The sequence below is a fragment of the Lonchura striata genome, chromosome 4 (genome assembly GCF_050655825.1).
Source record: "Lonchura striata isolate lonStrDom1 chromosome 4, ASM5065582v1, whole genome shotgun sequence".
NCBI classification, from domain to species: Eukaryota; Metazoa; Chordata; class Aves; order Passeriformes; family Estrildidae; genus Lonchura; species Lonchura striata.
This window is the reverse complement of record NC_140706.1, coordinates 67,911,413-67,938,349: the sequence shown is the minus strand read 5'-3', so window position 1 is coordinate 67,938,349 and position 26,937 is coordinate 67,911,413. Positions and strand designations below refer to the sequence as shown.

At 37.6% G+C, this 26,937-nt stretch overlaps 1 protein-coding gene across 41 annotated transcripts in view; it reads right to left on the bottom strand.

Annotated features, from left to right (window-relative positions):
• PRDM5 (PR/SET domain 5) overlaps positions 1-26,937 on the bottom strand; it is a 184,506-nt gene that overhangs the window by 131,118 nt on the left and 26,451 nt on the right. For 33 of the 41 annotated variants that reach the window (XM_085579368.1, XM_085579364.1, XM_085579366.1 and 30 more), the window contains 5 exons: positions 23,422-23,515; positions 22,229-22,389; positions 20,708-20,801; positions 9,514-9,599; positions 108-212 (listed from right to left, as the gene is read on the bottom strand). In XM_085579368.1, the coding sequence (XP_085435494.1) occupies positions 108-212; positions 9,514-9,599; positions 20,708-20,801; positions 22,229-22,389; positions 23,422-23,515 (540 nt within the window). Of the gene's footprint in view, positions 1-107; positions 7,859-9,513; positions 20,802-22,228; positions 22,390-23,421; positions 23,516-24,944; positions 25,037-26,937 lie in introns of all 41 variants that reach the window. The other 8 variants (XM_085579373.1, XM_085579363.1, XM_085579377.1 and 5 more) reach the window with 7 other exon arrangements.

The following is a 26,937-nucleotide window of genomic DNA, read 5'->3' as shown; positions in this document are numbered from 1 at the left end:
AGTGTAACTATGCCACAAGCAGGAAGTGTAAGGCCACAGTATCCCTGCAATTAAATCCTGCTGCTGCACTGAGGCTGAGAAGACAAAGGGAAAGGAGAGGAACTCACATCACATTGGAAGGGCTTCTCCCCGGTGTGGGTCCTCATGTGCTCATCCAGGCCTCTCTTCTGACTGAAAGCCTTGTTGCACTCCGAGCACTGGTACGGCTTTTCCTGCATGCAGTGACAACAGAGAGTGAAAGTGAGTCAACACAGAGCCCAGGTCATTAAAGGAGTGGAATTCCATGCTGGATGGTGCAAGTTTTATATTCTCTCTAAGGTATTACAGTCAGTGAAAACAACAGAAAATGACTTTCAAATGATTAAGTGAAAGCTGGGAAAGCTGCGGCCTGACAGTTTCCACTTCAGCACCCACTTATGAATTAATTATCTGTTCCAGTCTTTCAAACCCAGCCATTTGGGGAGTCTGCTTTTTGTCACCTGAAAGGTACAGAAACATAAAATTCCAATGTTCTTTCCTTTATCCTCCACAAATGCTTAAAACATACAGACAAGTAAGATTATCCACAAAAACTTCGAGTTTGTTTGGAGTTTTCCAAGCAGGGGTAGAGATATAGGGAGGAAGAGGAGGTACAAGAAAAGCTTGTGGTAGCAGAAAAACTTACTTTGAAAAGTGGTGACAGAAGGTTAATCACATATTCATTGCAGAATCTCAAAAGAAGTACAGATGGCAACCAAACCATCTGTATTTTTATTAGAACTATTGGTTAGCAGCTACTGTAAAACATGATGTTAGAAAAGTTGCAATCTCACTGACCTGAAACAAGTAATTAGAGATAAATAAGGAAACCCACTTATGTAAAGATCCTTTCTCTGATGTTTTTCCTTCATATAGAAATTTATAGAGGTGGAATTCTGCCTTAATTCCACTGAAGTTACAAAAGAACTGTATAGAAATCAATTAAAATGCAAGACCAAAAAAAAACAATAAAAACAACCAATCAATTAAATGCAAGAATTAGCATTATGGCACTACACATGGCCTCATTAAAATTTTCACCTTCTAGAGGCACCCTTATTTTTGCACCAATAGACTTTCTTCACTCTCATTCTACTTTTTACTGTGGTCTCTAATTCTGTACTGCTTAAGTTCTGAAGAAAAGTATTTTAAGAAAAGTAAATACTTTTTACTAAATTAAATTGAAAGCAATGACTATAAATCAATAGGCAAAAAAAAAAAAGGCAGCTAGATCTATGAATTAACAAATAATAGGCAGTAATTAAGTTCTTTGGAGAGATGATGTAGGATCCAAGGATAAGCGAGATGGAACAGCCCAGGCATTGAAGCAACAAAGAGAATAAACTGTCTGGTTATTGAATCCCTACTCTCAGCTGCTGAAAACCACCAGGTCTCCATATATTGCTGAATCCTGCCAGGATTCACCAGCATTCACCATATACCTAACACAGTGCACTATCAATTAGTGCTGGGTATGTCCCAGTCTCTCTCCTTAGGGCATGTCCAGAGACCTCAGTGGGGCAAAGACGGGTTCTTTCATTTTGCAGACTCCTCCCATCAAGATTCCTAGAAAAGGCACTGTTATTTCCATGATTCTTCAGTAGACAGGAAAACTTAACAAATTGCCTAAAAGAGATCTTAATATATCTGTGAAAGAAAAAAACCAATTAACATCTATAAGTTCATGTCACAGGGAGTTTTGCTGACCTGACTAAAGGCTTCATGGAGCAAAGTCTGCATTTTTAAGGGAAAAGTACAAATAAGCCATGTGAAAAGCAGGTTTCTGCAACAACCCCTTAATTGGTTTTGCATTGTGGTTAACACAAACCACATTTCTGTGAGTTCTCCAAAAGCAGCCTTTCTCTGTGGAGATCCCCAGAAAGTGCAAAGTGAACTATACGATGTGCACATCTTAAACACCTACAAAAGCATTCACTACTGCAAACTGCACCAGGTGGTCTCACTCCCTTTTTATTATCTTGGTCTTCAGCTATCTGAAGAATTGACTTGATAATGACCAGGTCAATCATTCCAGTGCTAAATGGATTTCAGGATTCCATTTTGAACAAAGAACCATTTTAAACTCTGAGAAGCTGGAGTCAAAAACCTGGGCTGTATTATCTTCCCCCAGGTTAAGTTTGGCTGTTCTATATTTTATATTTGTATTATTCTCTGTGGCAAAAATGGTGAATCTAACATCCCCTTGGCATTTGTATTGCAATTCACATCTGTAGTGCATGAAACACATCCAAAGCTGTCTTTGATCTAATTTTAGATCCCTTCCATCTGTATATTCCAGTGACTTCAGCAGACATGACTGATTCACACCAGCTTCCTCTCTCCTGTGTGAAGCTGCCCTCCATTCACTGCTGAAAAGCTGCCCTGTTTCAGGAAAACCAGTAGTGCTGCCCAGAGCAAAACCTGGCCCTCAGTTAATCTCCAGAGAAAAAAACTTTTTTTGTTGTTGATTTTGTGGAAGACATCATCATCACAGATCAATTTCTTCAAAACAAAACATTCTGCGCTTTTCCTTTTCTCTCTGCTTCTTCTCCCCCTTGTGTCAAATTTCCATTGCACAATGCTTGGAGAAAGCAACACTTGTAACATGGAAAATGTGATGTTTGCTTGGCATAATCATCACTGCATTAAATGTGAGCAGAGTGAAAAAAAAAAAAAAAAAAGGATAAAAACCATGCTAAGAGGCCTGAAAAAGTTAATGCCACCACAAAAAGACAAAGGGGGCCAAGGCTGAGATGGGAATAAAGCTGGACAAATTTAAAAGATCAAAAAAAGGAGAAAACCTGCTAACTATCAGCAAAACAGGAGCTCATTGGGAAGAGGATCCAAACCTGACTTCAGTGGAGTTAGCAAGTGCTGATACTATAAATTTGCCCTCTGTTGAAGAAGCATCTGCCAGGCCATGGCTATGGTGGTAGCCAAACTGACGGATTCCATGCGTTTTCTTTTATTGACCATCTAAATGAGGAAGGGAGCAGGTAGAGTGAGAGAGACAGGACGTGGCTGATACTCCAGTGATTTAATATCACAGTTTTAAGCATGCCAGGTATGAATAGAAATATGTAGATCAGGATTTACAACCTTCCTGCCTCTGAACAAGGAAAGGCCAAGCAGAGCCCAATGGTACTCTGGAAGGTGCTTTGCTGTAAGACCGACACACGCTGACCTAAAAGCTCCCATCTCTGGTGGGTTTCACCATTAAAACTGAGAGAAATTAAACATTAAAAAAAAAAAAAATCAAATAAAGCAGTGCCTGCAGTATACACTCCTGTGTCTGTGGATGGCTGAATCACAAATCCCACCGTGAATTCTAAGCAAGTTGTGCTTTGCACTAGAAAGACCTCACTCAGAACATGACAAATCTCAAGGACACTTGATGCACCTTCAACAGCTTGATACAAAATGTGCACAGAGTGTCCAGCAAGCACAGCAGATGAAAATACCCAAATACAGAATATTTGAACTGCTAGCTGCTGCTGCAGTTGCCTGTATGTCCCTTAAGAAATATAAACGCATTATGTACATTAAGTCAGCACTTATGCACTACAAACCTGGTAATACTGGCTGTTTCTGTAAACCTGGTAATATTGGTTACACAGGTGAAACACGAATGACTTTGGTAGGAGTCTCTCCAACTTACTTTCTAAATATGAATTTAGAACTATTCCATCAGCTCAACTGTTACAGCAAGACGAACATAATTTAAACACTATTATTACCAAATAAACGTATCTCAAGATTGAAATAAGAGTTAAAAACAAAACTACCAACTCTATTTTCAACATGCTGAAAACTGAAGCTTGAGAGAAGTTCAGAGAAAAAAGGAAAAGCTTATCAGGTTTTGTATTACATGTAAATATTTACACTTGTGACATGAACGTGAAAACTGACAGCCAGGAATAATGGTGATACTACAGAACACCAAAAAAATTAAAATAAAGCCTCCTTTTCTTTCCATTATTCTAAAACAAAGTCTTCCTTTGCTCACAGAAAAATCTTAAAATGTCTTTTCATGAGATACTGATACAGTAACACTATATGCTTTCAAAAGGAGTTTTATGTGAAAATCTTGGAAATATCAGTATTACTGTTACTAAATATGATTGATATGCCTGCATTATCACCTGGACAGAGGGTTAATAAAAAGAATGTTTTGAAAAAAATCAGGCAAATGGAAAAATGTGGCCTAGAATTAACAAACATGACCAGGCAGATAACATTAAAATACACCAGTCGTGTCTGCAGCAACCAGGAGTTCACTACTCTCAAAGAGAAACCTGGAAACCCTTCAGCTGTGCCAACCTGAAAATGAAGGAAATCCGCTTACACTTATAAATCACAGATAGCCCAAGTTAACAGACTCCAATTTTGTATCTAAATCTGAAAAAAATTCAAGAACTAACAAGACGCTCTCTTAGAACCTGAAGGTTTCTGCTGGTTACAGCAAATGGCTGACCCAGAGACAGAGGCCTACTTAAATTACAAATATAACATTGACATTGGAAGACAAAGGGTGATGAGAATTTACAACTCTACAGAAATAGTAGGGATTTGCAACTTATAATATTAAGCCTCAATTAAAAATCACTTTACAAGAACACGTTGAAAAGTAAAATCCTTTAAAAAAATATTTCCAACATTTATAGCAGGCCAAAAAATTCTCCTGTTAAAACAACTGTGAAATAATTCTGGCAGATTTAAACAAAATGTGACTTTTACTCTAAATGACTAATGTTTTTTTTAGAACGGGTCTCAATTACTTCAGTTTTAGGAGTAATTAAAAAAAAATCTTTTTTGCAATAAAATTTATAATTAAAACAAAAGCATGCATCTTCTCTGAAATGTCTGCCAGAAAAAAAAAGTGCATGTCTTAAAAAGATCCAGTATATGCAATTCATTGGGCCTTACCATATCATTAACTTCCCATTTTTCATGACAGTCCTGCCTATCTGCTGCCCATAAACTGAAAAGTTCTCAATTCTTTGCAATTTTTTGAACTGCTGAGGTAATTTCTGGCCCTAAAATTTAGTGAAGGAGCGTTTATTTAATCAGCATTGATGAAAATTCAATAAATGTTCACCTACTCCTGGAAAATAACAGTATCAATACAGAAAAAGTACATTTTCACTTTACAAGGAAAGGATGATCATCAGTCAACATCACATAAAAAAGTGTGAAAATATAGGTGCAGTGGGATTCAAACCTTCCACATTATGTGTAAACACATATTCCAGAAGCAAGGAAAAACATCATCCTCAGGCAGATGTTTGGGAACTCACCCCTATCTTACCAACAGGGAAATATAGATAAAATCCAAGCTGGAAAACCCCTTCCAAATTCAATCATCACATCATATTATTTCATTACTCACTGTCATGTGCACGGAAATCTATATTTAGTACACAAAGAAATCATTTTTTGACAGTAGCATTCTGTGGTGCTTCTAAAACACATAACACTCTCTCAAACTTTAAGCTCAAATATTTCCTGAGAAACACAGGAGAAGTGAAATTATGTCAATATTGTCCTTGCATTATTTCTCATTTACTACTATTTTAATACTCCTCTGAATTAAAAAAGAGGGGGCAGTGTAAAGTTCCAAATGAGTGCCTTGGAAAGCCTGTTTAAGTCAGGACCTCTTCTTGTTCTGAGAACAAAGACACTGTATGCAAGAGTCCTCTACAGGAGACTGCCTCACTTCCATACTCACCATGATTTATCCCTATTCCCATGAAATTCATAAATAAAACTTAAAATTATTTCAAGGTAGGTTAGCTTCCATACATATTGTGGTTTAAAATTATTTAAATATTAATGTGATTTAAAATAGTAGGCATTTATGCATGAAGCAAAAATTATACACTGAAATGTCTCTAATTTTTAAATTACCTCAGAAATGTACCTTATTTAAGCACAGGCTGGCAGCTTCCACCCACTGGAACTCAGATTCTTAAAGAAGTTATAAAAATTAAATATAGCTGTTATATGTAAATATGAAATATTCAAATCAAGTGATGAAAAGTCATTTTCAAATAGCTTCGACTCTGTTTTCCATCACTGAATCCAACTGTAATAAAATCACCATTCTCAGAAGTAACGAAAACATCAATTCAACATGACAACAACTCTGGGCACCTATCAATGGCCATATTTCCAAGTACTATCAATTCTATTGCTGCAACAAAGAATAATTTTTCAACACGTTTAAGCTTAAACATTGCAATGTTAGGCACTGAATAAAGCCTTAGGAAAGAGCTGAAGCTTCCTGCAGTGTGAGGGTTTGAAATGTGCATGGAACTCCATCAAAGCTGATATGCTCTGTAAACTCATTTCATCAACAACTTCAATAAGTTCCTCATTTATGTTTTCCTAGGCTGTTATATTTCTCCTTAAGGAAAAAAACCCAAACCCATCAAACCATAAAGCAAACACATTTACTTTCATAGAAACAAATCAGTACTCAGGTGACATTTTAATATCAGGTGGGTGGTGTTTTCTCCCCTGCCCTGGCCAGCAGGGGTTTGGCCTTACTTTCTCTGTTTACTCCAGAGCTGGAGCTAACACCTGTGGCCACCCAGGCTGTGCTCACTTTAGCAGCTGCCAGACCTTAATCAACTTTCTACAATGATTTTTCCAGCAGCCTTTCCTGATCCCCAGCATCAAGTCCAGCATTTAAGCCCACTGGTAAAATACACTGACATTTAATCTCCACTGTCTTTGGTGAATGCCATGGTATTACTTTTAAGCTACTTCACAAACTTTCTGGTCAAAAGACCAGATTATTTTTTGCAAGATATTTATGAATAAAAAAGCTTTTATCACTGCAGAAGCATAATATAGTTGTGTTAATTTCCACATTGCTAGGCTCAGCTGACACAAAAATACCTCCAGGATTTATAAATATTGGTCTTTATTCTTTCAATAACAATGTTGTATGCAAGAATAAATTTCAAGTAAAATGTATGCGTAGGAAAGAGTGAAAAAGGAAAAGCCTATAACCTTACACCATTTTGAAAAGTCAAACCAGGGGATGACTGACAAGAGAAATTTCAAGTGTAACTTCCTGGTTTTTCTTATTCTCAGAACTGACAGAAGGACCCAAACCTTTGACAAACACAGTGCATTTTTTGTTTCCTAATCTTTAGTTCATCTTTGTTTAAACAGCCTAGGAACACAGAACAAGTCTTAGTACATTAGCATTGTGCTCAGGAGTCTCAAACTCTTTCTGCACAGGTTTCTCCCATGGAGAAGTCTTTATATAGAGCAGTTCAAACACATCTTCAGAGTCAGGATTCAGATCATGAGCCCTCACCTCAAGAAAGACACATTTGAACAGCTCAGCAGCTGCTTTCTCTGCTGAAGAAGAGTTGGTTTGGTTCCTGTACCCTGCTACTAAGATTAAATATATCTGCACATTTTTGCCAAGACACAAATAGTGTCTTTCCCATGTACCTCTCAGTATTGTTGCTCTCCCACTTCCCTTTCCCTTCCTTTCCAATTCCCTTCACCATGCTGTTCTTCCTCATCAGCTAAAATACATATTTATTCCTTAGTACCTGTACTAATATTTACTCACCTGAAAAATAAAATAACAATAGCTTATTATCCTGTAGTACTTCAAGGATCAGTACTTCTGTTCTGCAGAACAGATTCAGGCATAATTCCTTCCTCTGGCTTGAAAATCCATTGGAGTCAGTAATAAACTGTGTTTTCTTTTCTCTTTTTTTTATTAATAATTTCAACTCATTATTTTCCTCCTCCTCCTAAGATGACCGTTGATTTTTTAGCTGTCCAGTTCTACCTAAATATTAAATAAGGTGAACTGTGAAGAAGAGGGGAAGTTGGGACATGCAAAATTATAGCAACAATTATAGGCTTCAATTTAGAAATTACTATTAATGTAAATTAATAGTACTGATTCTTGTAACTTCAAAGTTAAAAAAATATTTACCTGAAGATAAATGAACATGTAATGGCAATCAAATATGAATGAGCCTCACTGTCAAGTTTTGCGATGGGAGCAGCATCACCACAAAAAGCACATCTAAAAAAACATGTTTGGCCTGCACATTTTAATCCTACAGCATAGCTGTGGGGATGGCCAGCAGTCTTCTTAACACCCCCACACACCAAAATAAAAAAATCTGAAATGTGACCTTTCAAATGTAGATGATCAACACATCTCAAGTGTTAGAAGCACTTGGATCACATTTGGTGTGAACTGAGATCTTTGTATCTCTATGGATGGTATTTGGCCTCCATGGTACAGTAGAGACATTTTAAAACAAATTTTATTGTGTTCTTAGTGCAACACAAAGCTTGTCTAATTACAGTGTCCACATATATTAAAAAGAAATATCCACTCCTTAAAATTTATCTTCCTAAATCCTCCCCTTCCTAGCAGCTAAAAAGTGCTTAGAAGAAAACATCACTTGGTGTAAATCACTGTAGGCTTTAAAAGCCTAGTATTATTTTTTTTCCTCTATTTTTCTTCTACAGAGGCTGGGGAGTGTTTGTTGTTTTTACTCAAACTGTATGAAAAATCAGGGAAAAAAATTGAATTTGGCACTGTTTCAGAGCTTGTTTACCCCTCACAGTCATGCAGAACTTAGATGGGTCATGAAATTTCTCCAAGTGCAAACACAGTTAAGAGGAGACAGTAACAGCAGAAAAGAATTTATAGCACTTCTTAAAGTGATTTAACAGCTGCAAAAAAGAGGGAGAAACAACTAACAACATGGGACTAGCCTGCTCCCAATGAACTACCAAAAGTATTGCATAAACTACTCATTACTTGTATAGTCTGGGGTACAAAAGCAACAACATTATCTAGGACCTCCTAGTTAATATGCTCAAGACCCACACAAAACAGTAGAAATTTAAACAGTTTATAATTTTACTTATATAGAAAGCAATTCTGTGTGCTTATTTGCATATGGAGACTACTAAGTTAAATGTCACCTTCCCTATTTCCCAGTAGATGCAGAATTTTCTTGGTTTGGCCTTAAGGCTGCACTGATCTCTGTGAGCTGCAACAGGACCCAGTTAAAGTTATATAAAAAATTGTCACCTGTTAATAAAGTACTAGAAAAGCTCACAGTAACTGGACTGTATAGGCACAGTAAGAATCAAAGCACTGGATATTGAAGTTTCACTCTCAGTGAAGCCTTTACAGAACTGTTTACTCAGTAAACAACATTAATTTATATCTATAAACCATGGGTTAAATGAAGAGGTTAGTACAGCTATTATTTCAACATAAAAGAACTCAAACACATAAAAAATAGAAGGTAGTGGAGTTCTAATTAGAATTTGTAAGTTAATGACTTTAATCTTTGCTTCGTATTTTGATAGGCATAAAATACCTCGGTTGGCAGAGCCTAATCTCTACACAAACAGGAATTAATTACTTTTCACCACATAAGTCACAGACAATCCTCAAGCAACCATAAAAACTCCTCCTTGTGTGGGACTTACCCTGGTGTGGGTGCGAATGTGCATCTTCAAGCCATCGTTCTTGCTGAAAGCTTTGTCACAGTAAGGACACTGGTAAGGACGCTCACCTGAGAACAAGAGAAGCATCAGGACGAAGCAATGTGCCCTCAGAGGATGAAAGCCTTGCAGCACAGCTCTTTTTCAAACTGAACCACTTTTCTCTTCAAAGAACAGATTTAAACTTTAGAAATATTACAAATAATCCTGCCTGAGTGGTATGGAGTGCTGGATCAAAATATTTCTCTTTGCTGACTGATTTTGTACTACAATATATGAATACACACAGACAGCCTTGGGGGAAATAAAACCAAAAGGAAAACACCTAATGCCCTTGCTCAAACCACATTCTACAGTGATTTACACATGGTCACTTTTATGGTTAGGCATTAACTGCTCCCAAATATTTTTTCTATTTCACATCTGGTCGTTATTAGAGGCCTCTGGGTGTCAGAATCCAAATGGAATATAAAATCCACTCTTTTATAATGCTGGATCTGTGTTAGAAGCTGGTTAATCAAAAGTTTCTGCAATATTTGTGTCCCAATTCATGACTGAAGTAGAAGCAGAACAATCTTAGCATCACCCTTGCAGCATCCCATATCTGAAAGGTATTTGTTTAATGCTCCATTACACCGGTGTCATTTGGCATCGATTTTCCCAAACTCACATTAGTGTAATGTGGATACTGAGCTGTTCAGAGACAAACAGTAAAGAGTTTCTGAGCACCATCATTAGGAAGAAATGTACTTGAATTTTTAACTCTTTCAGCAATGCACCAGAATCTGAGTGTACTGCCTCCTGTTCCTGTACACAACACTTTAAAAGCAAAGATCAGGCTGTTTCCATTACAAAACACAGTAGAAAAAATTATGATAGAAAATTTTCTGTTAGCGAAATGGATTTTGTTCTACACAACCATAACGCTGAAGGTGTCTTCTCAAATAAAGGTTTGTCACAAGTTAAGCAAAGCCTGTTTTATAAAGTCAATGCAAAGCTTTCTGCTCACAACAGGTATTTCTGCACATATAGATTTAATAAAGACCAAATATCAAACACTTTATTAACACTCATACTCAATCTTCTAAAATAGGCAAGCAAGATTAACTACATTTCACAGTTAAAAAAAAAAAAAAAAACCAGACTGATATTCCAAATATATTGACAAAGAGGCACTGCTGAACATGAAATCTCCATTGCCACATGTTGTGTAGAGACTCAGGGGCACCTGAGGTGAGATGATTATTTAGGGAAGAGGATGGCCACCCTCCCCTACTTTGTAGACAGATTATTTTGTTCTTTTGTCTTTTATTTCTGTATAGGTAACTGTGAATGATAGAAGCACAAGACTGGCCAGCAAGGCACTTGTAAACACAAATATTTTTCTCTCTTGTGTTGTCATCTCTCAGAAAGCTCAACTGTGTGAACTGGGGTTTTGGGACTCTTTTTAGGATGATGACAACAACCTCTGTGTTAGAGTTGAGTTTTCACTGAGCAGTTTGATATATGATCCTCTCTCCCCTGACCCTTGATGCCTTTAATTCATGCCCCCAAAATTCAAACACTCCAACAGTTGTCACTACTCAAAATATTGAATTAATTCAGCTGACATTTTTATGTCTGGGGGCTTTTGAATAGGGAATTTAAAGCTTTCAACAGTTTGTAAGCAGATGAAAGATGACAGGTAGGAGTTCTACCCTCCTCCCTCTCTCCCCCACCCTCATGTCTCTTTAAAGAGAAAGACTTTTGCCTTCAAAGGATGAGCTTGAATGTGTCTGAAACATATTAACAGTGTCCCTCTGAAATCAACCACGGACACCGCGGTGCTTGATGAGGAAAGCCTTAGGAGCTTTCAGCAGATGCCAGCAGAGGGCAACAATGACTCCACATCAACGTGTCACACCTGAAAAAGTCGGGCTTGCGGCTGCCTTTATAAACTGTCCAGTGTCAGTAATCTTCACTGCTCCAAAAATTAAGTTTACTATCTCACACATTCTCCCAGCTCAGACTTGACATTCAAACTAAGAACTATCTTGTTTTTCTAAATTATATAAATTTCTCATGCACTTATGTCAATAATTTTCAGTAAAACTACTTAAAAGATGTGCCTAAGAAATTTTATTGTTGCTCTTATTTTTTGTTATTTTCTTTGGCCTTTGGAGCCTGCATGCTTAGAATTTTTTCAAGTGTCCTGGTTCTTACACAAGCATTTACCCTGTGCATACACAACATTTAAACTTGTAACTTATCTTCTACCTCAAAATGTTTTATGATTTTACAAAAATAACAATGGGCCACTTATAATACATCTGTGCTAGCAACAACCAAGTTTCTTAGTATAAACTTCTGACTAATTCCTCTCTGGAAAGGACCTCTCTTGTCTGTCTCAGAAGTGAATAAACTGCCCTCTGACAATGCCTTTTTTGCTATTTACTGTCTCAGGAGCCCAGGTAAATAACTCAGATTAACTATCTGATCTTGTGGACAGCAGATCTGACAAGATCATTACAACTCTACGTATTACCTTCTCTATCTCTAGTAAAAATTAACTTACTTCCTTGCTTCTGAGCCAGCCTGGGCAAACATTATTCATGCTACCAGTCAGTTTCTCATCAGAACGATTCCACATTCAAGGAGACTATTGGGAAGCAGATGTTCCCCAAGAGAAGTCTTACACACTCTGTCCCACTCTACGTCCTGTAAGATAAACTGGAACAGTTTAAATTTCTCTCATCCTGTGATAAGCAAATGGAATAAGATGACAACAAAGGAAAAGACAGATTTGAAAGAATGAATGCTAGAAATATTCCTCCCACATGTGAAGGCTTACTGAAGTGCAACATTTCATAGAAAACTACTGCCAGTGTCCACAAAGGAGAGGAGTTTGTGCTTGCACAAAGTTTAGAATTGTCACTGAGACAAACTGGAGAGCAAGGGCCATGTGATACAAGCTCCTGGGAAAGTGACATTATCCAGCAGGGCTCCCTTATCCATCTACAGCCAGACAAGGACTACGAAAACCCTATTATAAACACTGCAGTAATAAACTTCAGGTTGTTCAGAAGAAGTTGTGGAGATTTCCAGATGCAAAACTCCTCTGATCAGAAAATGAATGCATCCCTAACAAGTTACTAAGAAAAGAAATTAAATACCTGGGAAGTCATGAACCTCCATTTCTCTTGTCTGTACAAGAACAAGTTACTAAGAATCAAAGTGAAAGAAAGTGGTTTCCCCTAGATAAACTACAATTTCTTCTTGGATTTGCTGCTAGAAGAACATTCATGAGATGGTGTCAATTTGTGGTAACACCATAGTAAGAGGGGGTGCACTTTAGGTAAAGTAAATGTCAATTAACAACTATGCCATTTGCACCCTACATTTTTATATAAACACATTTTTATATAAACACATTTTTATGTATATTTATATAAAATATAGAAGCATTTTTATGGTTGAGTGTTTCTAAAATCTGTTTTCTAAATAAAACTATTGTTTTTATTAAAATAACAGAACAGTCAAGCGAGTCAAAGGTAACAATTGTTAAGTTCACCCCAAAGTTACAGCTGACTGTCATGTCCCTGCTGTTCCAGAACAAACTGCTCAACACATTAATGGCACTTCTGTACAAATAACCCCAAATAAATAATCCTGGGATAAATTGCAGTGGATTTAGCATAATTCAAAGTCTAGACATTCTACTTCCAGATTTTGCATGAACAAAAAATCAGAGCTTTTAACATAATAAAAATAAATTTAACCTTAATACAAGGATTATGAAAAACAATTCCATGATTAAAAAACATATGAGATTTTGATCTGAAACCACATCATGACAGAAATGACATATTTTTTTCTCCCCTCCATCTCTAGCTTGAGATCACAATACCTAATGGACCTTAATGTGGCTTAAAAAGTTAAATACCAGAGTCTTCCATTCCAGTTTTGAAGATTTCAAGATTTCAGCGGCTACAGCTAGACTTTTAATAAGGACTTTGAGACAGTTAAGCAAACTGGTCATATGCATTGCTATTTTCACACTGTATTTTGCATTCCCTGGAGTCAGCTGAGCCACAAAAATGAACCTGTTTCTCAAGTTAGGTGGAAACCTGATTAGAACAACCAATGTTAGTGATTACTTCAGAACAATGACCTCAAAAAAGATTAAGCAAACATGTATTTTACAGGTGAGAAATGCATTCCCATCCAAAGAAAAAAACAAAAAAGGAAACATCCAGCTGAGATATAGTCCTAATCTGAAGAGCCCAGCAAACCAAAGAAACAGTCTCACTGTTCTTTCAAGCCATACCCAGGCATTAATTCTATTTCATCTGTGAAATTTCCAGTCCTGTTTACTGTCCCTGTTCTCTGCAGCTTGCTTAGACATCCAAATACAATTCTCAGATAATCATGTTAGCAGGATTCCCTGGCTTGCTGTCTTTACTGGAACTCAACTGCTCAGTTAAGTAATGAAGAATTTGAATTATGCAGTGAAATTATCAAGGTGGGGTTTTTTTAATACACTTTTTAATATATCTCTGCTAAGTTGGGGTATTCAGCATCAATGGTTTTGGTCAACACCCAGAACATCAGAAAAAAGACCTATAACAAACTGCAGTGAAGATCAGATCAGATGTAGCATATGCAGCCTCAAGGAATTTCTCTCTTCAGTTTTCTTTATTAAAATGAACAAATATAATTATGGCAATGTGGTCCCGCAGACTCTTCCACAGACCATTTCCCATATCTCCCTTTCAGATGCTGAACTATTAATTATTGGGATTAAAATATTGTTTCTTAAATAAAAATTATTATGTTTTTCTGCATAAACATGTATATATGTGCATTATTTCAAAATATCAGCTTTCAGAACAGTTTCAGCAAACTATAATCCTTTTTAAAGTCCTAACTCAAGCCTGGGGTAGGGGAGAAGGTTAGAAGGGAGCCTCCACTATTGCCCAACTGCAGTGGAATGAGCACAGTTCACCTGGGGAGGAATTTGGAGGCCATCTGGATCACACATTTAACACTCCTTACCAGATGATCCACAGGTCAGCCCAGAATGGGAATTGCAAGGGGGCTTTTTTAGTCAGAGATAATCTGGGGTGATGACAGCATTCAACAGCAAGTAAGGATGGGCAAAAGGTTAACGGATGTAACAAAATTATAATCTGTGACATCTGCTTTAGAACACTGCTCAGAGAGGGCATCTGACAGCTTCACACATTTATCCTCAGCTGCTCTTGCCCTTAAACAGTGTTCCCATTCAATTGAAAATTTTGTGTCCTTAACTGAACATTATTCAGTTAATGCACTATGCAAATATGTACACACAAACATATATAAACCTAAAATGCACAGATCTGAATTTCTCCCACATGGAAGGGGACTTCATTAGGAATCAAAATTAAATTAAACAGGAATTCAGTGAACCTAGTGATTCCAACAGAACTTCAATTAGAAAATGCCAGGAAACCAATCACTGAGGAAAGATTAAAAATTCACAGGTCAAGAAAATATTCAGTACATTTCACCACTTTGGTGTTGCAGTCCTGTGAGAAAACTAGCACCTCTTTAAAATAATGAACTTCCTCTCATGTAGAGGTGGCAATTTTCTACATCCTGAGGAGCATCTTCAAAAGCATTTAACACCCTGCATCTCTCAGGCATTTCTGTAATTTTGACCAGGGATTCCAGGGAAGGAAAAGAACGGAAGAGTAATCAAGAAATTTGGGCAACTGCAGCAGTGAGTTGATTTCCATATGACATCTGGACTAGTCTTAATCCGGACTAGACAATAAAAAGTGATCTGGCCTGTGCAACATCCTGGCCTGCCTCCTTTTTAGCCACTAAACACTCAAAATTTAGCACTTGAGAAGGTACAGAAGTCCCCACACAGAAACAGTTCTCTCATGCCAAGAGCTAAGTAACTTTGTGATCTGAAAGATAAAATACTTGAGGACATCAACTGAGACAAGACCCAGAAACGCCAAAAACACAAGTAATTTTATACTCATTGTGGGCCAGATAAGGAAAGGGATAGGTCTGACTGCTCTGAGAAGAATCCTGTGCTCTGAGAAACACTCCTCAGATACAGGGCAATTAAAGACATTTTTTACTTCATTTTAACCAACATTCAAATCTGGCAGACTCTGAAGATAAGAGATTAAATGTCTCTGTTTTTTCAGGTGGTTTGTTTCTCCACTGATGATTATTAACTCTAAGTTTGTGTATTTGTGAATAACCAAACTCCAACACTCATTTTCCAGGCACTAGGGAGAACTAGAATTGGTTTCATGTAAATCAACAATGTGCATTTCCCATCCACTAAAAACAGTCAAATCCTATTCTTTCAAAATAGGGATGCAGTCAAATCCTTTTCTTTCAAAAGGGGAAAACCAGAAGGCTTGAAACATGCTTTTTTCTATTACTTATCTTTTTCTAAGTACTTAGCCATGCTTTAATTTTTGATGTATAGAAGTGGTATTTTCATGGCTGAGGTGGTTTGTTTTCTGCAAAGTTTAGGGTTTATTCAACGAATTCAGAATATTTCTAGTTAAGACCAATAAAATGTTTGCCCTATCTGGTCCATCAAAATTATGATAATATAATTGAGATATTGGCTATTTGCCACTAAAATGAATCATAAAGACTAGTAAAAAACCCTACAAAATAAGAAGACTATCTGAATCCATGCAGTTGAGCATGAACCACCATTTTTACTTACAGGCTCTTATCAGTTCTACAGTGATATCAAGATTTAAGTAATTTTAAGGAATAAATAAAAAACAGACACAACTTTAAAGAACAAACCAGTTCTATTCTTTGCAACTATCAGTGGAATTAAACAATCTGATTTCTCCATGAATGGAAAATGTAACATTCGGTGAACCCAGTGGTCAACCAAGTCTTTTAGAGAACATTTATTAATCCATCAGTAACTCATTTGATCTAAAGATGTCTCATTCAAATAATCTACCCCTCAAAAGAACATTTCCTCATTCATGGGCACAGACAACAAGAAGCTGACAGCTGCATGAAACTTTACAGGTTATTTTTAAAGATTTAGCTGTTGTCTAGAGACGAACAAGACAATGATGTATAAACTGAAAGGTTTAAAAATGCAGAATCCTTACCTTTGAGGCCTTCTGCAAGCTCTTTTTTAAACTGGGTAGATAAAAGGGGGATCACTTATAAGTTATTAATAGAAAGAACCTATCTGTAGACATTTGCAAGCTGTTCACTGACTAGACACAGATACATTCTTTCACATATTTCATTGGCATATGAGAGGAAGTTCCTTCAAGCTTGCCTTTTATCCTTTTTCCTATGTAAGAAAATATCAATTACTTGTAAGGTAATTTAGCAGAAGATCTGCTGGAATGAGGATCCTGGCTGTACATTATTATGTACATGAACAAACAGTTGCTCATTTAGCTATTAAACCTTTGGTGATATATTTTACACCATAATAAATAAAAGTTATCCTGTACTTGAACTCGTTACTTCCTTCAACTACTTTGAAGTCTTGTGTGTTCAGAGATGACTGAACTACTGTTAAAAACCAAAGATCTTTATTATTAGAACTCCACCACTAATATTTTGCTTGCCCAGGAATTTTGTCTTAGAAGTGCAAAATTTGAACTTAGACATTTATCTAGTTGGGACTTAGGTAGGATTGTAAATATGCTCAAAAGCTTAGTTAAGTTGTAGAAATGGGACCACAATGGCAAAATTAGGCACATAACGTCAGGTTCTCAGTGCAGGAGGCATTTCAAGAAGGCAATCAACAGCTGAAGTTAAGTATTTCTGAAAGCTTATAAAGCAATCTCTTCTTACATAAATTGAAAATTATCGTGTTAGCACAAAGGATATAAAAGTCTGTGGTCCAAATGCTTTTTGCTATTTTAATGTAATTTCTTGGTATTATCTTTTACTCATCCACATGAAAGTAAATTTGCAAAGAACCTTCTCAATTCATGCTTAAAAAACAAACCTGCTTTTTGCACCTAGCAGAGCATGTAACATGTAAGAAAGATACAATAACTCATGGCTTTCAAATGACATAAAATTGAAAAACTCATCTTTTCAGAGAACATTTAGGACAGATATAAGTTATCTTACCGGCTTATTATCAGGACTTGGACTAACTGTGATGGTAAAAGCAAAATAAGGTTATATTTCAATCAATATTTGCACATAATTTTCTGGAAGACGTTTGTAGTCATTCATTGGTCCTCATCAGTCTTTAAGTATCAGTAGGGAAAGGACAGAGTAGAAAGGACAGAATTACAGTTAAATCCCTTAATTCTCCTAACTCTAAAACAAATTTACCTGCAAATATGAACCACTTCAGAACAACTTTCACTGTTGCACAGCTTGATGTGCTACATCCCAAGGATAGAAGGGATTAGGACACAACTAATTAGGAAGGTGACAGTATAAACAGCAGACAAATATGTGTGTGTTTATACCCAGATCACACAGGCACACACAAATCCATACACACACCCTACAGCAATTAACACTTTTAAACAGATATGCATAAGGTAACTGAGAAGCTGCACAAACTGGAGCCAGAAACTGCTAACATTGAAAGTTGCTTAAAACTTCAGGGAAGCAATTAACCTCCCAGCCCCCGGATTTCAAGCCCATGGAGCAGACCATAGGATCTTTTACAATTTATGAACAAGCCAAGGAATTTATATCACAGTCAAAAGATTCTTTTGCTGAATTAACCCCAGCTCCCTGTGACCCTAAGAAGTCATAAACCAACAGGATACAGGAGAGGGAGAATGTGCTCTAGTGTTTCAGCTGACCTGCAGAGTGCTGTCTGTGTCATGCCAAGGCTGAAACCCAGATGATGAATTACAGAGCAACACCCCAGGTTCAGAGGCAAAGATCACCCCCTTCGCTCTGTACATGCACATGCAGACATGTTCACTCACCCCAAAAGGCCAAGTACTGTTTGGGCTCATTTACAGAGTCTTATTCTAACACAGAAGAGGGAAGAAAATTGCTTATCCAGAAAGCATGCATGACTGTGTGGAACAACATTCAAGAGCACATGCTGCATATTAAATAAAAGACAAAACCCCACTGAGGTTCTCTTTCTGTATATGGATTATTAAGCATATCAAAAATACAAATTCAATTCAGAACCAGACATGTACCCTAGAACTGCAGCTTTTGTAAAGAATAACTTCATAAATATAAGGAGGACAAAAAGTGAAGTACAACTCTCTTTAAAATAACCTCTACCTGAATCTGTCTTGTAAATACAGAACAAAACCTCTCACACAAAGTAGATAATAAAACAAAGTCTAGCTGACCACAAAAAGAAAATGGCATAATGCAAATGTCTGGACACAGACCTCAAACCTCATCACTTGTAATCACTAAGACAAGAAGTCTTTTCAATATTTACACTTGTAGTGTACTGCTGAGTTGCACCAAAAGCTCAAAGCTTATTCAGAAGGATGAATCATCTACTGAAAACAGACAGTGGCTGCTTGTTTCACTTCTAGCTCAGAATGAAAAGCGATACTTTGAAGTCTGACTGAAGAGAAAACGGATAGCATAGTTTTGAAATGATTAATTCAAATCCAAAGAATTTAACAGACACCAATACCATGAAGTATTAATCACTGCAACATTTAGAAACCAAACATTCATCTCTGAATAAAGCAAGCTCATGGCTCCACTATTTGATGAACTGAAAATTTCTTACTGGTCAGAAATTCCCTGAAAAGTTGTCAAGGATTTTCACATAGTAGGGAACTTAAGAGTGCTCAACTTTTTTTTTTACCCTGTTTGCAGATGACCTGGATTTCCTTCAGCAGCTCCTATTACGTTCTTTGGGAATGATGCAAGCTATTCCTCAGAAAGTCATGTTTCCTGAGGCTCACTGAACACTGGACAACAACTTCCTCTCGTGATCAGCAGGCTTGTGTTATGTCCAAGAACAACATGGCTGAAGCCTTCAGGTACAGCACCAAACAAAACCACCTCTCCAGATTTGCAACAAGAATCCAACTATGGCAATTTCTCACTCAGCCCTACATTATGCATTTTGCCATATAATACAAATATTCCTTTTAAACCCAAAGTCACAACTTAGAAGCAATCTCCCCCATTACTCATCAGGATCATCAAAAATTGGTCAGGAATCATAACAGAGTGACAAAAGTAACCATAAACATCTATTTTGGTTAATTCTCATAGTAACGGATGCAAACCAACAAAAATGTAGTTGACACTGGACTAGCAGCAAGACTGGAAGAGGAAAGAATCAGTTTATTTATCGCAGGTCATTATAAATTAATTTAACAAGGCATTTTTCCTGAATTAGTCACTGTACAATGACTGGTTATAGCTTCTTAGGTAAGAAAGAGACCTTGAGACTTTCCTTCCTGCAGCATTATTTGTTCATAAATTGTTTCCACAGTCCATATTGCTGTAATTCCAACCTGTATCATCTCCTGGCAAGGCAGTTTCTCCTCCGGCATTTAATTTACAAAGGTACTAGAAATCTTCCGTGCCTTTCTGCTTCAAGTAAGTTCAAAACATCACAGCCTCCGATAATAGAGGCTACAAATTTTGCAGGGCTCTATACTCAGGGTATGTCCCTGGTGTCTGGATTCACAAAACTCATGTAAGTCCAACTCCTAAATTTAGGAAAGCCTGCTTGAGAGAGTTGAAATTTAACTGGTAGCAGCACACATGTGAAAAGCATTTTTACTTGGACACCTCCAGAGCATCTTCCCAGGAGCCATCTACAGTATGAGCTTGAAAAATTGGGGCTCTCTGCTCCATGCAAACTGATGGGTAATATCAGCAATCAGCACACAGAAATTACTGACATCTCCCTGCAAGCTAAACTTGGTTATGCAGAGGGAAGAAAATGCCATGCCAAAGGCAAATTGACACCATTTTATGTTGTAAACAAATCATCACAAAGAAACCTCTTTCAGCCATCTGACACTACTTATTTGAATCAAAGTGTAAACTTGCAAAATGAAACCCGACAACAGCTTTTACACATTAAGCAGGTAAAATGTCTGACAAAGCTGCTGTGTTAAGCCTACCTGTAGATTTGCCTGTTTGTAGATAGATAAACTGTGGACATAGAGATACCCTGTTACAAATTCAGAAAGTCTTCTCTGTTCATCATAATAAATACCTGTATGGCTTCGGATATGAACTCTCAGTGTTCCGTTGCTTGCAAACTTCTGTCCACAATATGGGCAAATTTTCTCTTTTTCTCCTGTGTGAGTCTACATAGGGAGTGGAAAGTCAAGAATGACTGTTCAGCATTACATAAAGAAGTGAACTATGGAATATTTAATTGTATTTGCATTGACTGCTATTACCTCTATTACGTATTTTACCATCACACCAGGCAAAGATTCTAATTAGCTCTAGGTGTTAAAGAATTGATCACAAAAAGAACATTGTAACTATCACCAGCACTAAATCACTGAGTTTGTCTTTTGAAATCAAGCTTTTTGGGCTGGAGACCTCACCGCTATAAGAATTATTTCAAAACAGAAAAAAAAGTATTACAAACTCTCCCAGCCAACCTGTGTGTCAACAGTAAGATCACCCTGGTTATCAATTACACATAAGGTCACCATCATTTTTCACACTGTACTTTCAAAACACAAGTCTGAACTAAAGATTTATCAGTCTATCAAATTATTTTTCCTTATCACTGTGGCTGTTCTATTAGTGGAGAACTACTGACGACTTCATTTAGAAGTGTTAATTTAAATGAGATAGGAAAGATAACACATTCAATTATATGAGCAGCTGATTATTTCAGTTTCCAGTTTCCTCTTCAGATAGTGAAATGAATTCTTATGTTGATGAAAACACACAGTAATGACAAAAACTCTTCATTACATCATAACAAAACATTTCTCACATAGTACATTTTATGCTGCAGCTGAAGCAAGAGTAAATGAGATCTCATTTCAATACTGGATGGACTTGCACTGTTTTCATTCCCTGACATGAAAGATATAAATGCTAAACTCCTCTTGATTAGGATACAGTCATTTGGAGATCATTTGTATCTCTAGCAGCAACATTGGGATATACCAGACAGACAGCTACTAATTCATTCCAAACTCCCAAATACCAAAAGGATTTCTGGGAACAATACAGTAAAACTACAACATGGCCAGTCCTAGTCTGACAGGAACACAAAGCAAAAGCAACTCCCATTTTACATGTATGTATGAAGCACACACTATATGGCAAGCAATACATGCAGGATGTTTTAAAATAAATTCTCACAATCAGAATTAGGTGGCAGCACCTAAACTGACCTTTCCTAGCTGATTTTTCTTGATTCAATTATTTTCTTTGCATTTCTACTCTGTAACATCAATCTTACCTCAGGCCAAAATAGTGAGCAAGCCTCCTCCTCAGGTTTACCCCAAACCCATGGCAGAGTTCGGTGCAAAGGAGGGCAGTCAGGTGCATCCTGCCATACACCTGAAGCTGGAGCACCTCCACTGAATTTATACACAAGCACCAACTGTAATTCAGCTGGGCACCAATAACCCTACCACTGCAATCAGCATTTTAGGGTAAGGAAAATCTACTGAAAAGCCAGAAAGGCAGAAGTAGCTTTGGGGATTCTACACTTAAGACAACCTTAAGGACACACAAGAAATTATCAGTTGATTCTACTTACTTTCTTATGGCTCTTCAGAACTGAGGGAGTCACAAAAGCTTTGTCACACAGGTCACACTTGTATTTCTTATGTCCATCATGTACAACTTGAATATGAACATTTAATGTGTCCTTTCTTTTGAAAGTGGCATCACAGTGATCACACTTGAAGGTCCTCTCACCTAACAAAGAGAAAAATAGGTTTTCCTGAGCTACCACCCTCTTAAAAAAGGTCACAGTGTGTGTTTTTAGAGAGCTCTTCACAAAAACCTACAATTCTATACACTGTGAATTATATATTTTGAATATTCTGCAAATGCTTGTTCATTAGAAGACACATTACTGAATGGGTTTTTAACATTTTCCCCATCGTTTTTAACACTAGGAAAAAAACTTTATGACATCTAATGCTTTAAAAAATTGCAGAAGCTTTGGAAGTTGATTGTAAAAGAAGAAACTGAACACGCCAACCCAATAATTCATCTAACAGAAACACTGTTATGCAGGATTAAAAAAGGAAAAACTTGTGGTTTTCTTAGTTATGTCAGTGTGAATATTCCCCAAAACCAAGTACTGTCTTCTAAGTTAAGGATTTTAGATCATGAGCATTTTCTAAAATTTAAACTGCTGATTTTCAAGGGGTTGAATGATAGTCTAGGGCTCTGCAAGTATTAAAGATGGAGAAAATTCCACCAAAAATAAATCATAATACAGTCAACAAAAAAAAAAGGACAGAATGCCAAGGGAAGTTACTCATGAGCAAAAATGGCCACAGCATTTCTCTGAGCTGCTCCAGTTCTGTGCCAGAAGCAGTAAACATGAGCCTGAGCTGGCACAGAAGAGACAATCTCAGTGTCAAGCTCTAAACCTGATTATCTACAAAAGCAGAGCAAGTCACCAACTTATCTCTGTTTCCATTTGTCCATTCTTAAAATGAGGGTAACACTATCACACTTAATGAAGAAATAAATTTCTTGCCATCAGACCTCAAACCATTGCTGGATTTTCTATAGCATACTTGGATTTGCATTTAAGTGCATCTGAAGGCAGAGTTTGAATTTGGCTCTGAATTTTTAACACCCTGGATACGGAGTTGAGTCCTAGTACCAATTTAACACAGCAAGTTGTATATTGGAGCAAGGTGCCACATGTTTGCTTTTGTTAGTCACATATGAGAATGGAGAAAGCTGTTTTTCCTCTGACTTTGCACTTACTGTTATGGATTAACAGATGTCTTTGTAGAGAGAAGGGGGTTCGGAACAAGGCTTTGCATTCCTCACACTGGAACGGCCTCTCTTCAGAATGGGTCTGTGGATGAAAGACAAAATGTCAGAGGAAAGGCTCATGGAAATCCATCAGTTGTCATTGCAGTAACTACAGTTCATTTTCTAGATGTGACTCAGGAGAGGATATCACAACTGGAAGCATCAGGGGACGATGATTAAAATAATCATCCTGCCATTATTCAGGATCCTGAAAGTCAGCACAGCAGTTACTCAGTAATTGCACTGTCCCCATCCTCACAAATGTCACATGAGGTGTGCACATAAACAGAAACAAAAATACAGAATAACCAGAGAAAAAAACTACGAGCTCAGCTGCATTGCTTCAGCTGCACTAACACTGGCCTGGAATACTTATTAATATGAATAAATACTTTCAAGTTGAATGCACACAAACCCATTTCTTTTCATTAAAATTTTAAGGTAAAATCAATCTGATTTGCACAATAGCACCTAAAATGTAGCAAAGAAAATTCCTCAAATCCTGAGACTACTTTTATATATAGCTTCTTTTATTTTAAAATATACCAAACAACAAAAAACACCAGAAAAAAAAACCAAGCCATGGAAGCAACAGTATCGAGTTTTTTGTTGGCTGTAGAAAAAATCATTGTAGCTGAAAAACAGCCTCAAAGCTGTGAATAAAATAAAGGTTAAGCTTGGATGAATCTCCCACACCACAGAGTTGAAGCAATTTCTTTTCTGAAGCTTGAGAAACATCCAGCTTTATTTTACTTTTATATATTACAAAGCACTTTCCCTGCTTCCTAGTGTTTTTAACAGCTGTCCCACTGTAGATAATAAGTTGTACTGATTAATTTACTATCTACCCAATTTCCTCCTATTTTTGCAAAGGAAATCAGGTTTTTAAAGCATCAGCATCCAAATACTTTATTAGCTCACAAGGACCTTATTACAAGCTGGAGTGCCCAGAGGAAAAGCGGATGAACGGTAAGTGTTTTATAGTATGCAGGAAGTTAGGTAAATGAGTTAATCTGGTAGACTGAGGGCAAATATTAGCATAGTACATATTTATATAATCTATTTCTGCTATCCAGAATCCACACAACTGTTATTCTACCCCTTCATCTGGGGGGAAAAAGAGGGCTTTGGGGAGACAGTGAAATTCTTGAGAGGTTGGCTGAGGGCCTTGAAACCAACTTTGATTTTAACATCAATGATCTCTCACATACACACAGCACCAAAACCTGAATGTCCTGCAGTGGGCTCAAAATCAATTATTTGACCTCAGCTTAAGTCACTGAAAGCAAAAAGGTTGCTGGAAGACCCTCACAGGCATGGATATATCTCATGTTCCTTGAAATCTGCTGTGCGTTCTGGTCCAGACTCTACAAATTCCCAGTGCAGCTGGCATTAGCTGACACCCTGCTCAGCCCCCCTGGCAGTGAGGCCAAGGATTGACAGGACATGAAGAGACTGAACTGCCTTCTCACCTCAACAGGGGGTTCCTCCAGAACAGGCTTGGGACACATGGACGAGACACTGTGGGGAAGCTCGCAGTGCTGCTGCCTGTGCTGTACCTGTTCTGTAGATAAATAGAAGGGTTCAGTCTCCAGAGCTGTCAATCTGGCACCTTTCACGAGCGCAAAAGTCATGCTGCTTTTTAAAAAAAATGCCCTGGTTTGGAACAATCACCACGTGAGTGACAGTTCTGAAGAGCAAAGTGATTTGTACAGAACTCCTCCTTAGCATCTCCTTTATACTCTCCTCACCTTTTGATCAAAATACACAGATGGATCTGCACGTCTTAACTTCCCTACAAAGAAAATCACCTAACTAGGTATACCCACATGCAAGGGTACTCAGATCATCCCAGCAGCTGAGGATGGGCTCTTATGCAGCATTTCATGGCAGCCTTTCCTACCACAGCATCTGTGGAGGCTTAAGCCCAGCCCAAGGCTACTTATTCCCAACAGATAAACTGATGAAATACAGTTGTTTCAAATCATTATGCTCCCCAGGACCAAACAACCCTGGATTAGCCATAAACCCTTTAAAATCCTGCGTCTGATGACCTATTTCTGCTGACTGTCATGTCTTCACATTTTGTTATCTGAACTCATCCTCTTGTACACAGCAACAAAGGAGCAGATGGAGCAAAAACATCTGCATGGAAGTAATCTGCATTACATGGCTCAGAACATGAACCCTCTTCCAGTCTAACCTGCATGAAAGGTGACTACTTCTGTCTGCAGCACAATCCCTTTTTGCTTCCTCATTTCAGCTACTGCTCTCTTGCCTTGTCACAAAAATGGAAATGTATTTAAGTCACACCATTTAAGATGATTCAAGTCATAGCCCAAGCTCTCACAGAGGTTCCATATCCCAGAACACTTCCAAGCCTTGACATCTCAAAGCAAGTGGCAAAGCCAGCTTGCACATGCACCTATGCAGAGCAGTGCAGCACCTGTTTGCAGGAGCAGCAGATCACAGAGGTACCACAGTTCCTGCCTCAGATGTGCAGCTCTAAGAGCATAACAAGTGCTAAGTTAAGGTTCACATCCCAGTGCTCCACTGAACAGAGCAGACATCTTGGCAACTCCACTGTATCTCCCAATGAAATCCTGTGAAATCTGAGGAACTAATCTCCTTCTGCACTTTTGAAATGACCCAACAGACACCCACATCTGAAAGACGTTTAAAAACACATGCTGTGGGAGCCATTTTTATTCTGAGACTTCCAACATGAAATCAGGTTAAAAAAAAAAAACCCACACAGGAATTACAGAAACAAAAGCAAAAAGTTTCCATCTAAAACACAAGTCAAGAATTCAAAGGCAGAAAACGTATTTGTTCTGTCTTACATATAAAAAGAATGTAAGCCTGCTGTAAAATCCAGAGGTTCTTTAAGCATGTTGCTATTAAACTTAAACGTATGTTTTCTGTTAAATGCTGTTGATTTAAGTAGTTTTCACTCCTATGCCCATCATTCCTACTGCAGGTATCTATGCTTCCCGCTACTAGCCCAGTAATCTAATCCTGGAACTCAGAAAAGTACCCTGAAATTATTTACAGTTCAACTCTCTTCCTGGGAAGACATCTCACAGGAAACACACATCTAAAAAAACCATAAGCTGAAGAAATACACAGAAGTATAATACACAATTTTCCTGTAGGATCAGCATTCCTGTGAACAAGCAAGAGAACCACTGTCCTCTTTCTCTAGGCATAGCCTTCCCAAAATTATGGCACTCAAAACCATTTTGGCCTCCCAAACCACCAGATCCTTGAGTTGTATGGTACAACTGGCTTTTGTGCACACACATCCAGACTCCGCGGTGCTGCCTTCTCCCTTTCCTCCTGTTGTTTCCTCAGTGGAGAGAGGTGTCTAAAAAAGCAACTCAAGTTATCCATGTCAGTCTCCTGTCTCTCCTGTTCGCCTCCTCACTCAGTAAGTGAATTTAGAGACCTACATGTGGATGGGTG